Source organism: Siphateles boraxobius, unplaced genomic scaffold, assembly GCF_051911475.1.
Source record: "Siphateles boraxobius isolate OS27281-9 unplaced genomic scaffold, OSU_SipBor_1 31, whole genome shotgun sequence".
In the NCBI taxonomy this organism is placed as follows: Eukaryota; Metazoa; Chordata; class Actinopteri; order Cypriniformes; family Leuciscidae; genus Siphateles; species Siphateles boraxobius.
The window spans coordinates 11558505-11572826 of record NW_027508931.1 but is presented as its reverse complement, the minus strand read 5'-3'; the positions used below and the strand labels follow the sequence as shown (position 1 = coordinate 11572826).

At 40.7% G+C, this 14322-nt stretch overlaps 1 protein-coding gene across 1 annotated transcript in view; it reads left to right on the top strand.

The window, feature by feature from the left end:
• The window catches only part of otogl (otogelin-like), a 66370-nt gene that overhangs the window by 927 nt on the left and 51121 nt on the right, over positions 1–14322 (top strand). The window contains exons 2-21 of the mRNA XM_077194012.1: positions 245–290; positions 640–718; positions 1125–1217; positions 2489–2643; positions 2749–2870; positions 6463–6668; positions 6913–7037; positions 7252–7358; positions 9937–10043; positions 10125–10250; positions 10440–10548; positions 10687–10733; positions 11070–11215; positions 11292–11424; positions 11890–12067; positions 12200–12324; positions 12465–12674; positions 12767–12932; positions 13040–13114; positions 14004–14047. Of these exons, the coding sequence (XP_077050127.1) occupies positions 245–290; positions 640–718; positions 1125–1217; positions 2489–2643; positions 2749–2870; positions 6463–6668; positions 6913–7037; positions 7252–7358; positions 9937–10043; positions 10125–10250; positions 10440–10548; positions 10687–10733; positions 11070–11215; positions 11292–11424; positions 11890–12067; positions 12200–12324; positions 12465–12674; positions 12767–12932; positions 13040–13114; positions 14004–14047 (2399 nt within the window). The remainder of the gene's footprint in view (positions 1–244; positions 291–639; positions 719–1124; positions 1218–2488; positions 2644–2748; positions 2871–6462; positions 6669–6912; positions 7038–7251; positions 7359–9936; positions 10044–10124; positions 10251–10439; positions 10549–10686; positions 10734–11069; positions 11216–11291; positions 11425–11889; positions 12068–12199; positions 12325–12464; positions 12675–12766; positions 12933–13039; positions 13115–14003; positions 14048–14322) is intronic.

Sequence of the window (14322 nt, the reverse complement as noted above, 5' to 3'; positions counted from 1 at the left end):
ATAAACATCCATTATTACATGGAGCTTTTAAGTAGAGAGACAGTGTCAAGTTATATATGTAACCACTGATAAGAAGTTAAGTGTTTGGTCTAATGTTTTGCTGTGTAACCATTAAACCATTTCCTTAAGAATCATTTAGTCCATCAACGTGACTGTGTCTGTATGGCATCTTAAGTGTTTCTGAACCTTTAGTCTCACAGTCACCGCACTTTTAATACTGCTCTCTTTGTGCTACTTTTAAAAGGAGGGTTAATGCACTGCGGCAGAAACGGGATCTCTTCCGTGAAGAGGTGAGTATGCCTAAGAGAAAGTGACAAGGGAAAGAGTGGAGTAACCACACACACACACACACACACACACACACACGCACGCACGCACGCACGCACACACACACACACACTCACAAATACTGAGATACACTCTCGGTGCTGACAAAGCTGTCTTTGTGGAGTTTACACAAATGCTACAGACACTGAAAGCTCCATTCCCAAATGTCTGCAGTCGTATAACCATGTGAGGGAACGCCAAGACAAGTTCACCAATATGGCTTAGTGGTCAGACATGGTACTGTAGCCACTATAGCTCGTAAGACCCAATACTTGGCAAATTCTCTATACAGTCTTTTTTTTCACTCTGCAGACCCTTAGTGCAGTGCTGTCTGACTCGGCTCTCCCTCGAAGAGTTCTTCATAATTATACAGCGAGAGATGCATCAACAGGTATTGCACACTCAAAAATAAACAGTATACAGTCTCACTTGATCTTGGCTAGAAGTTTCAATTATTACAAAAAGATCATCTAGAGCCAACTTTGATAAAGATTGGTGGGTGGCTCTGAAAGCTTTGAGCTGAAGAACCCAAAGTTGGCCAGACAACTATTTAAAACCAACTATGGTTCTATGGGTTTCTTTAAGGCGATTCACACTGCACCGACAGATGCAACCAACACGCTGACTCCGACAGCGGTGACACACTGATCCGACCAAAACCTGACGAAGTTTTCGGCATCTGATGGTGTAGTGTGAATTGAATTTTAGACTCCCAAGCAAAGTAAAACCAAAACTAAAGCTTTATTAGTAATACTTACTATTGAAATTTGCCTTTTGTGTTTGTGTGTTATTTGTAGAATATTGTGGGTGTCTTAATGGGGGCTGGTGCCAGGAGGAAGGACGCTGTGATTGTGCTCAATTCCAGGGTCTCGGGGAGCGCTGTCAAATCAGTAAGAACACACACACACGCACGCACGCACGCACGCACGCACGCACGCACGCACGCACGCACACACACACACACACACACACACACACACACACACACACACACACACACACACACACACACACACACACACACTGACAGGTTATATTAAATTCAAAATGAAGCTTGCTTCGATTTAATTATAGTGAGGTTCGTATTGTCTGATATTATCATCTGCCACCCAGTGCAGACCATTAAATGTGGATGAAAGAACCCTGAATTTAATTACTAGAAATCCAATGGCATTGCTCACTGGTTCCAGATAATCTATGTGACTATGTTTTACTTCATTTGGTAGCATTGGATTACAGATGTTCTGGGAATATATTGCTTGCCACAAAGAGCTTCTGTATGTATGTTTAATTAACCAGGCACTGAAAAAGCCAGGCAGCTGGTGTGACCAACACAATAAAAGGTTCCTGCATATACTGTATTTGATATAAGCCATACTGATTACATGCCCAACGGGGAATTGATTACATGGGGCACAAATATTGAGTTAAATGGTTTAATAATCACTAACAAAAAAAGTAACAAGAGTTACCTTGATACTAATGGTTTTTGGGCACATCCCCATGTACCATGTATTATTTGAAATACCATGTTAACTACCATTCAAATATTTTGTGTCAGTATGATTTAAAAATAAATAAATAAATGAGTACTTTTATTGAGTGAGAATGTATTAAATTGATCAAAAATGACAGCAAAAACAAAACAAAATTATTATGTTCTTTTGAACTTTCAAATTCATCAAAGAATCCTGAAAAAAATGATTACAGTTTCCACAATTATCAGCATTTTCAACAATGATTCAAATTTTCAAAATTTTTCTTGAGCATCAAATTGGCATATTAGAATGATTTCTGAAGGATCATTTGACATTGAAGACTGGAGTGATGAAGCTGAAAATTCAGCTTTGCATCAAATAATAAATTACATTTTGAAATATATTCAAATAGAAAACGTATTTTAAATTGTGATTATATTTCACAGTTTTACTGTTTGTACTATACTTTTTTAATCAAAATACGCTTCTAGGAGAGCAAAAGAGACTTCTGTCAAAAACATTTAAAAGTCTTACTGACCCCAAAATTTTGAAGTTTAGTGGACATATTTTGTTATCATTCAGTCCCATAATTCTAATGTATTTTCACCATCTACTATCACGTCTTATGGACCCGCCACAGTACTTTTTTGTATAGGGTTTTTATGTTGTATTTTTTGTATCAGTTCCCAACCATGGTCAGGATAGGGATGGGATTTGCCGTTCGTGGGGTCAGCATCATTTTGAGACCTTTGATGGAATGTATTACTACTTCCCTGGAACCTGTTCATATATCCTGGCCAAAGACTGCCATTCCACAGAGCCCCAGTATACGGTGTGGGTAAGTTTACAGCCACACCAGAATTTCTGCAATAGAACACAGGTCTGTTTCCTTTGTACAATTTTCTTTTGATACCTGCATTGCAAGTTTATTTCTTTTTGGCAGGTTCATAACAGTCGTTCATGTAGAGGTTCGGTGTATTCATGTCCACGTGGTCTGAGTCTGTTCTTCCCAAATGAAGAGGAAATCTATATTAGTGGTTATCAGGTGCTCAAGGATGGACATAGGTGAGTTTGGATATACTTTACTGTTCTAAAGTAATCATTTTATTTTGAAAGGATGCATTAAATTTATCAAAAGTGACCGTAAAGACATATTCTATTTTAAATAAATGCAGCTCCCTATCAGTCAGTCACGTTCGATGTTGCGTCAGAACTGAGCTGACGAATTGAGATCTCACCTGAGAGCCAAATCACCTTCAGGTGTTAACTAAACGAGCCAATGGGCATTGGCGTCCGAGATTTGCATCGTGCACCCCGTCCTGCGCTTGCATCGCACATTCAAGATTTTGCTTCAGTGTATTTATGGATGCGGTCGTTTCATGGCTCCATCTGACAGTCACGATCACTGCCTAACCTGCCTGGGCTTAAAGCACTTAGAGAACTTCGCCCAGCAGTTCTCAGCTACACAGAAGCAGACGCAGGCAATTAAGCACATCCTGCCCTGGCGGCCAGCTGCTGTCTCTACCCCACCGCCGGATGCATCCTCCCGCTTGCTCTTCGCTGAGGGTGCCCCCCTGGGCGACCCAGTGATAGAGGGAACTAGTCTGGCTATCACCAGACCAAGCTCAATCTTTTGAGATTGAACATTAGTCTGGGGAGTCTGCTCTGTATTTTCTACTACACAAGTGGCTTGATCAACTGGCATAGTTCAAATGACTCTGTACGCAATTGGATAGTCCTTCAAACAAACAGACCAAACAAGCAGGATAGAAAAATGTAAAGGTTTCCAGCCTGAGCTGCTGGTTGAAACCAAATTGCCGGCTGATAGGGCTGGATTTACCCAGTCTAGGAGGGAACAGCTCTTCAGGAGATGGTGAATGCAACACTCCTTCCCCCGGAGGAGGGCCGAGCAGAGAATACTTTGTTGAGTTTAATTTTTGTCCCCACTCCGGGACGCTGTGCCTTCTGGGCCAGGCCCCTGTGCTCCACCTCGCTGCCCCACTGCAGGTACGCCTGTAGTCTCTCTGACCCCGCTTGGACTGTCTCTGGAGGCCTGGATAGTCCTTCCTAGGCCGTCTCGCTGGCTCAGTCGGACCATCAGATTCAGCTCCTGGACAGGATCTCGACTGCAGTGCCACATCAACTGCCTACAGTTGCTAGCAGTACACCTTGCTCTGCGCTGCTTCAAATCGCTGCTACAGGGCAAGCATGTACTGGTCTGGCTGGAAAACACTGCGGCCCTTGCATACATAAACCATCAGGGTGGTCTACGCTCCAGTTGCATGTTGCAACTTGGCCACCATCTCCTCTTCTGGAGTCAGAAGCATCTGAGCTTGCTTCACGCCGTTCACATTCACATGTTGTGAGCTCTCACAACAGCCCACGCTCCCAGGAGAATGGTCCCCCAGACGGTCAAGCTGATTTGGAGACGCTTCGGGGCCGCACAGGTAAACCTGTTTGCCTCTCCGGTCACGTCCCACTGCCGGTTGTTTTACTCCCTGACCGAGGGGACCCTCAGCACGGATAGGCTGGCACACAAGAAATGCCCGATCAGAGCTGTGCTTCCTTCCTGTAAGAAAGGCTGGAGCAAAGGCTGTCTCCCTCCACCCTGAAAGTGTATGTTGCCATTATTGCCACACATCACGATGCAGTAGATTTGTAAGACTGTGGGAAAGCATGACCTGATCATCAAGTTCCTGAGGGGCATGAGGAGGCTGAATCCTCCCTGCCCTCACCTTGTACCCTCTTGGGACCTCTCCTTGGTCTTAGCAGCCTTACAGAGAGCGCCCTTCGAACCACTGCAGTCAGTAGAGCTTAAAATCCTGTCTCTTAAGATGGCGCTCCTGACTGCATTGGCTTCTGTTAAGAGGGTAGGGGACCTGCAGGCATTTTTGGTCGATATGAGGGCTCATTCCACTCGAAGTGTCGCCTCCTGTGGCCTTCTCGTAGTGTTGTTGGTGCACGGCGCTTCGCTAGCAGACATTTGTAGAGCTGCGGGCTGAGTGACACCTAACACGTTTACAAGGTTTTACAATCTCCTTGTAGAGCATGTGTCCTCCCGTGTACTCGCCGCAAGTAGCCAGTAACATTGGGGACACGCTGTGTGTTTCGCTTGCAGCGCCACTCCCCTCCTAGGATGGAATACATGCGCTATTTGCTCCACAGATGAGTTCCCCACCTGGTAAACCCTGCATGAAGTTCCTCCAGCACCTTCTGCAGTCAGATGCTACGGAGGCGTTCGACGCTAAGTCTAGCACCTGTGTGTATGCCCATAAGAACAGCCCTTATACTAGACTAGGTGCCCATGTGTTGTATTTCCCCTACGTGTGATCCTACATGTGTATTATTTTACGGTATGGCTAACCTGTCGGCGAGCCCATGTCTTTCCTGGGCAGAGCCTACCCTTCCGTCTCTGCATAGCTAGGCTGAATCTACCTCAGAGACCTTCCATATGTAGCTCTGCCCTAATGGTCAGTCCATGTGTGTAATCTCTACGTTACCTCCCTACGGGCAGGATGTGGTCTCCGTAGCATCCCTTTCCACTGGTACGCTTTCCCAGTGTTATCCAATATTCTCACTGTGTGGGCCAGAAGGAACAGCAGTGATCAACACTCTCTGCGTTAAGTCCTGTCCTTTCTCCACCCCAGCAGATACGAGGGGAATTAAGTGGCTTTCGCGGGGTGCTGGAAGTGGCAGCAATTGTGGTGTTTTGGTAGGGATCCCAATTCGTCAGTTCAGTTATGACGTAATGTTGAACGTGACTGACTGATAGGGAATGTCTAGGTTATGTCCCGTCGCCACAATAGCTGTACCACTGCTGAACAGTCGGGACACACCGTCTCGGCTCCTCAGTGGCACACTTGAATGTGCGATGAAAGCTTGCTTCCTTATATATCCGGTTTGCTGGGTGGGGTGCTCGATGCAAATCTCACACGCCAATTTCCATTGGCTCATTTAGTTTACACTCGAAGGTGATTGGGCTCTCAAGCAAATCCCAATTCGTCAGTTCAGTTCTGATATACCTTCTCCATTCCCTCCTTCAGGGAACGGTGGTTACATTAGTAACCTAGACATTCTGTTCTTCTATTTTCATCAAATAATCCTAAAAATGTATTACAGTTTCTACAAAAATATTAAGCAGCACAAGTTTTATTTTAATAGAGAAATGTTTCTTGAGCAGAAAATTGGCATATTAGAGTGATTTCTGAAGGAGTATGTGACACTGAAGACTGGAGTAATGATGCTGAAAATTCAGCTTTGCCCTTACAGGAATGAATTACACTTAAAAATCAATAAAAATAGAAAACAGTTATTTATATTGTATAATGATATTATAAAATGTTACTTTTTTGCTGTATATTTGATCAAATAAATACAGCCTTGGTGAGCATACGAGACTTCATTTGAAGCCATTAAAAAATCTTACTGACCCCAAATGTGTTGTGAATCTTTGATGATATAATGAAAAATAATAAATCTACTGATGGAGGGAATAATAACTCTGTTTGATGTGTATGGTTTGTCAGAAAACATTAGAAACCTTGTCCACTTATGGTTTTCAATAGATTTTAGGTCACGATTGCATGCTGATGATAAAATGACAGAAAAGTGATCGAAATTCTTGTGTTATTTGTCTGTTTCATGTGCATGTTTTCAGGCTGAGTCTACCACAGACAGTACGTAATGTTTTCATTGAGCGGTTGGCTGACTACATCCTGGTGAAGAGCACCTTTGGCTTCTCTCTGGCGTGGGACGGGAGCTCTGGAGTCTACCTCAAAATGACCGAAGCACACAAAGGAAGGCCTTGTGGTCTGTGCGGAAACTATAATGATGACGGATCGGATGATCTCAGCAGCAGCCACGGTGAGACAAACAGGCCTGTACACACACTTATCATCTCAGTCAGCAGCAAATTCAGGACAATTATATCAAAGCTGAGCAGAGCTGCATACTCAGTCTGAACACACCTGGCCTGGCCCAGTGTTTTCTATTTAGAGATGAGTTGTAACATTTTAGTGGCAGTTTAATTCTCAGGAAACAGTGCTAAAATTGAATTTAATGCAAGTCTATTAAGGTGACTTTATTGCTTTGCATTTTGCATCTTCAGGTGTAGTCTCTGACGACATTGCTGAATTTGGGAACAGCTGGGCAGTAGATTTGCCCCAGGAGAGACCCTGTCCTAAGGTTGATGATGATTTCCCTGGACCATGCTCATCTGAGTCCGATATGGATGTACGCTTGTACACACTGCATTCTGGGTTTGAACTGAGCTAAATGGGTCTTATTATATATGATAGTTTAAAACAAGAGTGTTTAAGAGAAGTCATACATGCTTAAGTGTGAGCGTGCATTCAGTAAAATGTGAAAATTGCATGCAGAGTATTTTTGGTTATCCACCTTAAAACCTGTTTTAGCAACGTTGCTTGTTTGTGTTTTATCTAAGCAGGATGCCATTGAGAAGTGCAGTGCATTGCTTTTCTTTCCTTTCATCTCCTGCCATGAGAACATTGACCCAAATCCATTTGTTGCCAGTTGTGTTTCGGACATGTGTGTGTAAGTCAAGTGGGGTGCTTTTGTCTAAATAGTGTAACTGAAGTTGAAGCCTGCGGAAAAAAACAAGCTAAAGATGGATTGCTGATCTTAGCTGGATTAAGCTATTCTAATGGCGCTTTTCCACTGCATGGTACGGTACGGTTCGGTTCGGTACGGCACGCTTTGGCGCTTTTCCACTGCATGGTACAGTATGGCTCGGCTCGGCACGGCTCACTTGTGGCGCTTTTCCACTGCATGGTACAGTACGGTACGGCTCGCTTTAAATTGTTCCACCTCTGTTGAGGTTCCAAGCGTTCCATACAGATACTAAAATGTGACGTGGAAGCACTGTAGATCACTGATTGGTCAGACAGACAGAATCGTCACTACCAGCGTCATTGTTTTTGCGAGACATCAAACCTGCTAGATTTAAATAGCCAGTAACAGCCTCCAATGTTTTAAAACTACTTGCTTGACGTGCTTGAAGAAAAAAAAACGTCCAAAAAAGAAATGGCTGAATCGTGGTCAGTGGACGAGAAGCGCATACGTATGGAGGGAATTATGTGCCATAATTAAACAAACAAATACAGCATTTTGCAAACAAACTCGATATGCTTTGCAAAGGAAAAATCGACATTTGTGAGAAAATCTGCCCTGACGCATTTGTGAGAAAATCGAGCCGAGAGATCTCATAAAAAGCCAAGTGTCTCACAATCAAAACGGACAGATATGCATTTGTATGCACTAGATTTGGTATTTGTTCAAAGGTTACATGCAATTTGTAGGTTGGTTTGTATTTATTTGTGAAATATTGTCTAGGCTCATTCATTTATATTTGCAAAACACAATACATATTTGTTACTCCACAACATTTTTGCACAAATTGACCTTTATACTTGCACATTGCTTTCTGTTTGTTTGTGAGTTGAGTTTTCCTTTGCAAAGCAGATCGAGTTTGTTTGCGAGTCGAGTTTTCCTTTGCTTAGCAGATCGAGTTTGTTTGCAAAATGCTGTATTTGTTTGTTTAATTATGGCACATAATTCGCTCCATACAGACGTTCCTCTTGTTAGTTGCCGAGGAGCGGATAGATCAGTCATAATCCCACCCACTTTGAAGCGGTACTAACTGCAGTGGAAAAGCAACCGAGCTAAAGCGAACCGAGCCGTGCCGCGCCGAGCCGAGTCGTAACACGCACTGGAAAAGCGAAGCGAGCCGAACCGTGCCGCGCTGAGCCGAACCGTACTGAGCCGTACCGAGCAGTACCATGCAGCGGAAAAGCGCCATAACTGGCCCCTCAGTCTGTCCAAATTAAAGTTTAGCTGGTTGGCTAGCTGGTCTCAAAACCACTCTAAAACCATTTATATTGACTAGTCTAACCAGCTTGGCCATACTGAGAGATCAACTAAGCACCTTAGACTGGTTTCATATAATTGTATCTAAATTAGTGTTATTTATTATTATTTATATAAATATTATTTATTAATATTTTGAATTATATACATTTTTAAATATATTTTCAGTTTTAAATTTAGTTTTAGTAATTTTGTGCTTTTTGACATTTTTATTAGGTTTTTCTGTGTATATATATATATATATATATATATATATATATATATATATATATATAGTAATTAAATACTTCAGGTTAAACTTATTTATTTCAGTTATTCAATTATTTCATCTAATATTTATATTTTATTAACAAAAATGTTAATTAAAAAATAAATAGACAAAAATATTAATTGTTTAATAGTTTCAGTTAACAATAACAAACCTTATTTTACTTACAGCAATGTTTGGATCACTAAAATCTTAAGACCAGTTGTCTTCTAAAATTCATTGGGAATTTTGTAATTTGATCTTTTTCAATTATTTGCCTAAAAATGTGGGAGTAGAGTTAGTTGTACAAAATTTACATAGTGAAATTAAAAAATACGATGACAAATTGTAGAATACTTTCAGTATAATGTGATATTAACTTTTGTGCTAATGTCAATATTGAAAATTTCTGTTTATTGCATTTAGGAGTTTAAGTAGACTTTCTCTCTCTTCCTCTCCCTTCTTGAATGTTTTTTTCTCCCTAGCCTCTTTCCTGCATTCTACACCTCCCAATTCCAACAGGATTATGTTAATTATAGTAATGAAAATATCTTGAATATAGCAAAAGCTGCAGAAAGAATGTTTGTGAACATATGTAGCCTATATCTATCTGTGTGCATGCATCTAATTATACTTGCACTAGTATTCGTAAGAGTGTGTGTGTGTGTGTGTGTGTGTGTGCGTGCGTGCGTGCGTGCGTGCGTGCGTGTGTGTGTGTGTGTGTGTGTGTGTTTGTGTATTGATTACAGTGATGAAATAGCTGCTGGAGTTTATGAACAATTTCAGACTCAACTGTTGATTGAAGAGGTAGTATGAGTATCAGATTGCAGGAGCAAGTTGAACTTGCAGCTGTACTGCTCTTACAGTTTCATGCAGTCTTATATCACCATACTAAAAGAGATTTCTTTAGTATAGACTTTTCCCCATCTTTGTTCTTAGAACTATTTGTATTTATGGCTGTTTTGTGTTTATTAACATTTAAATGTTTTTTATTTCCAGATCAGATGATGAGGAGACCTTTTGTCGGACTTTGGTTGAGTACACCAGGGCTTGTTCTCATGTGGGCTACCCCGTCAGAGAATGGAGGGACAGTTTTCCTACATGCAGTTAGTCAGCTTTCTTGATAATAGAAAGATAATACATGGCATAAACTTCGCAGCTTGTCATGTGATATGTTTGCGTTTCAGCGGATGGATGCGAGGAAAGTTTTGTCCAGAGAGACTGTATCAGCTGCTGCCCTCCAACATGCACTTTTGAGAAGGAGTGCTTGGGCACCAATCTACACTGTCTGGATGGATGCTACTGCCCAGATGGTGAGACTGATATTCAGATGCTTAAATGGGGGTGTAATTATTCATTTTCCTGAATGTTTGCTATCATGAGAATGCAATTCAGAATGCATGTTGCAGTGATTTGTTGATGATTTTAATTTTTTTATGATTTTTATGACTACAGCTGACTTGTTTCACTCATGGCTTCTCTTTCTGTATGGCCGCTCTCAGGTCAGATTTTGCAGAATGGCACCTGTATTGCAGTGTCTCAGTGCCCTTGTGTGTACCATGGTACAGCTTATCCTCTGGGTCATGTATTGGAGCAGGGCTGCAGTGTCTGGTTAGAAACATCCAATTTCCACTCTTTTACACCTAAAACACTAAATAAAACATAAGTTTCTCCCATTTTTTAACCAGTTGATAATCACAGTAGTCTAAATCTAATCTAAACCAGTCCTAATGTGAATTACATTTTCAGTGTCTGTATGGGAGGATTGTGGAACTGCACTGAAAACAATTGCACTGGTAAATAACAACCTTTGTATCGTACAGTTTTACATAATACCATACCAAAAACTAGGCATTTTTGTGTTTTATTTAAGTTTAAAGCAAAGTTTATTTGCTGTATATAAGTTTTGCGAGCAAACACAGTTATTCAAGTTAACATAAAAGTTTTGCTAGCGAACGCACATTTGTTGGGGGAACACAACATTTTTGCGAGCAAATACAAAACCATTTAAATATCAATCTTCCTTCCATCTAATTTTTTCATCACCATGTCTCCTTACAAGCTCTGTAACTTACAAAATGAGTGTGTATTCAAAGATTATTTTCGAATAATGTGATTTTTTCAACCCCTAGCGGAATGCACAGTAATGGGTGACACGCATGTGACAACATTTGATGGGCGGATCTTCATGCACATGAGCTCTTGCCAGTATGTGCTAGTGAAGAGCCGTGGCAGCACCAAGTTTACTGTCACACTACAGTACACTGCCTGTGGAGAGGTAAAGAGAGTGCGTCTGGAAATGTGTGTGATCAGAGATGTCTTGTGTGTGTTTAATTGTGGCTCTCGTCTCTCAGTCTCAGGAACACTCCTGCATCCACTCAGTGGCTCTGGTGGTGGATGAAGACGTCAGCAGACAGCTCACTCTCACAAGAGAGGGGGAAGTTGTGATTGGGGCTAGTATGGCTGTCAATTTGCCTTACTCAGATGGTAAGGACAGGTTCTCAGTTTAACGGTACTGGGTCGCTTTAATAGAAAATGTTTCTTATACCTTAGTCAAGGTAGATGCCATATTTAATTTGCTGCAAATGAAAACAAGACTGTGAGGGACAGTCCTAATTTTTGTAATCTAAACCAGTCCTAAGTTCTCATTTTTACTATGGATCATTATGCTTTGTTTCACATTTCCAGGTTAAATGCTGGACCTAGAAATGCAGTAATAAATGTAATATGAGAGTTAAAGGAGTTAAAATATACAGATGTATGTAAACAAAAATATTACAATTACCTATTAAAATATTTCTGCTACCTAATTAGTAATAAAACTGTGTCTACTACATAGATACAAAATAAAAAAAGTAAAATTAGTATACATTTGACTTAAAAAAGAAATAAAATTAGAATAAATTTGATGAAAATGTATTTCCTATTTCTTTATTTCTGTTTGTTTAATAGACATGGTGAACGTGCGTCGGTTGACGTCTCTGTTTGTGGGTCTGCGATCTGTCTTTGGCCTGAGGTTTCAGTATGATTGGCAGGGTGGACGAATCTACCTTCAGTTGGAAAGCACCTGGATGGGCTCCACTCTTGGCCTCTGCGGGACCCTCAACGGAAACCTACGGGATGATTTCCTGTGAGAAACGGAGACTGATCCTCCGAATTTCTTTCTGCAAAACATTTTAAATGTCCCTCAGTATCTCTCAGTATCATTATGTAGTTCTTGGACTTGTGTGAATAACTAAGTAAATGTGTTTTTACTCTCCAGTTCTCCTTCAGGGATGATTGAAGGAACTCCTCAGCTACACGTCAACGCCTGGAAAGTGTCTTCAGCGTGCATTAGCCCTGTCAACATACCCATTATCGACCCCTGTGAAATGAACCAACAAAATGGTATATATGTTAATCCTTTTGCTTGTTCAAAGAATCAGGTCCAAAAAAAGAGAAAAATGCGCGCTGTAGCCTCCAAAAAAAAAAGCAATGCATGATTTCTAGAAATTCATGCATGATGCTGAAAAGGTGTTTTGTTCCAGTGTTTTATGCTGCCCAGTGTGATGTGCTAGTGGAGGAAGTGTTTGCGCCGTGCCATGCATATGTTAGTCCCAGCGTGTACCACCAGCAGTGCCGCTACCAGGCCTGTCGATGTGGCAGCGTCTGCCTCTGCACTGCTCTGTCCCACTATGCATACATCTGCAGCAAGCATCACATCACCATCAACTTCAGAGCGCATGTCTCTGAGTGCGGTTCGTTGCTCATCACTACGTGTATTTGTCTTTACAACTATCTATTACATGAGTATGTTTAGGAAGTAATTTGTCTATGCTTGTGTGTGTAGGTATGGTGTGTTTAGGTGGGATGATGTATCACCCGTGCACATCAGCATGCGGGAGGACATGTCAGTCAATCAGCAGTGCTGAAGTGTGTGACGGTGACTGTGCTGAAGGATGCAGCTGCAATGAGGGATCATTCTACGATCATACTCGCCAGCGCTGTGTGCTTCTGTACGTCTGAATATACCAAACACCAATACCACCTTGTATATGTCTGAACACTAGCATATAAATGGACATATTTTTCCTTTTTTTAACTGTCTTGGGTTTCATTTCAGCTCCCAGTGTCACTGTTACTTCATGGGTTCGGTGTTTCAGCCTGGTGAAGTGTCCTTCAGTTCATCTGGACCATGGTGAGTGTGTGGACATGGAGGATTTTGTTGTCAAACACGTACAGATTTATAGCTACAAGTGGGTTTGGATGGTCTGATACATTATGCAATAACTTTCCCAATTGATCAAAAGTGACTGTAAAGACTTTCAATCAGAATCAGAATGAGCTTTATGTTTATACATACAGGGAATTTGTCTTAGTGACAGAAGCTTCGACAGCACAGACAGAATGACAGCGACAAGACTCTTAATAAAAATATATAAAAATGCACAATATACAAAATAGACATTAGACAACAATATGTGTATGTACAGGTATATTATATACAAAAGGATAGGGAGCAAATTCCACTTTTTTCACGTGTCAATTTTACTTTTTCTAAAATTTTTCCATGATAAATGCTTACATTTGCTAGATATTTATAATGTTACAAAAGCTTAAAATAATAATTTCAAATAAATTATGTTCATTTAAAATTTCTATTCATCACAAAAATCCTGAAATCAATGTGTTCATAATTATAATAAGAGATGTTTCTTGAGCACCCAATCAGCATATTAGAAAATTTTTGAAGGATCATGTGACTGAAGACTGGAGTAATGATGCTGAAAATTCAGCTTTGCATCACGGGAATAAATTATATTTTAAAATATATTCAAATAGAAAACAGTAAATTAATTTTGTGTAATTTTATCCAGAAATAAAATGTATAATATAAAATTCACTGTTTTTACTGTATTTTTGATCAAATAAATGCAGCCTTGGTGAGACGACACTTCTTTCAACTTCTTTGAAAAGACTTGCAGACTGTTAAAATGCTAAAATGGTTAAAATTAGATTATCCATTACATAAAAATATGTATATACTGTATATTGGTAATGTATATTTTGATTTGTCTTTTTCTTAGTCTCTGCAGAAATGGTCGTATGGAGTGTGTGCCAGAAGAAAGAGGTAAACTTTTACTTTTTACTTTTCCTTTGCTCCATTTCATCAGTCTCCCTCTATTCCCTTTTACCTCTGCCTTCCCCAGGAAAAGAGTGTTTTCATCTTAGAGGGTCAGCAGTTACATTCCTCAGAGGTAACACATTGAGCAGACTGAATGCCTGACAGATCTGAACCGCAGATACTCAGATATACATGCACAAAGAAAGAGGGAGACTTGGGGAGAGACCAAATTCCACTTTTTACTTGCCGATTTGACTTGTTCTAGAATTTTCCAATGATAA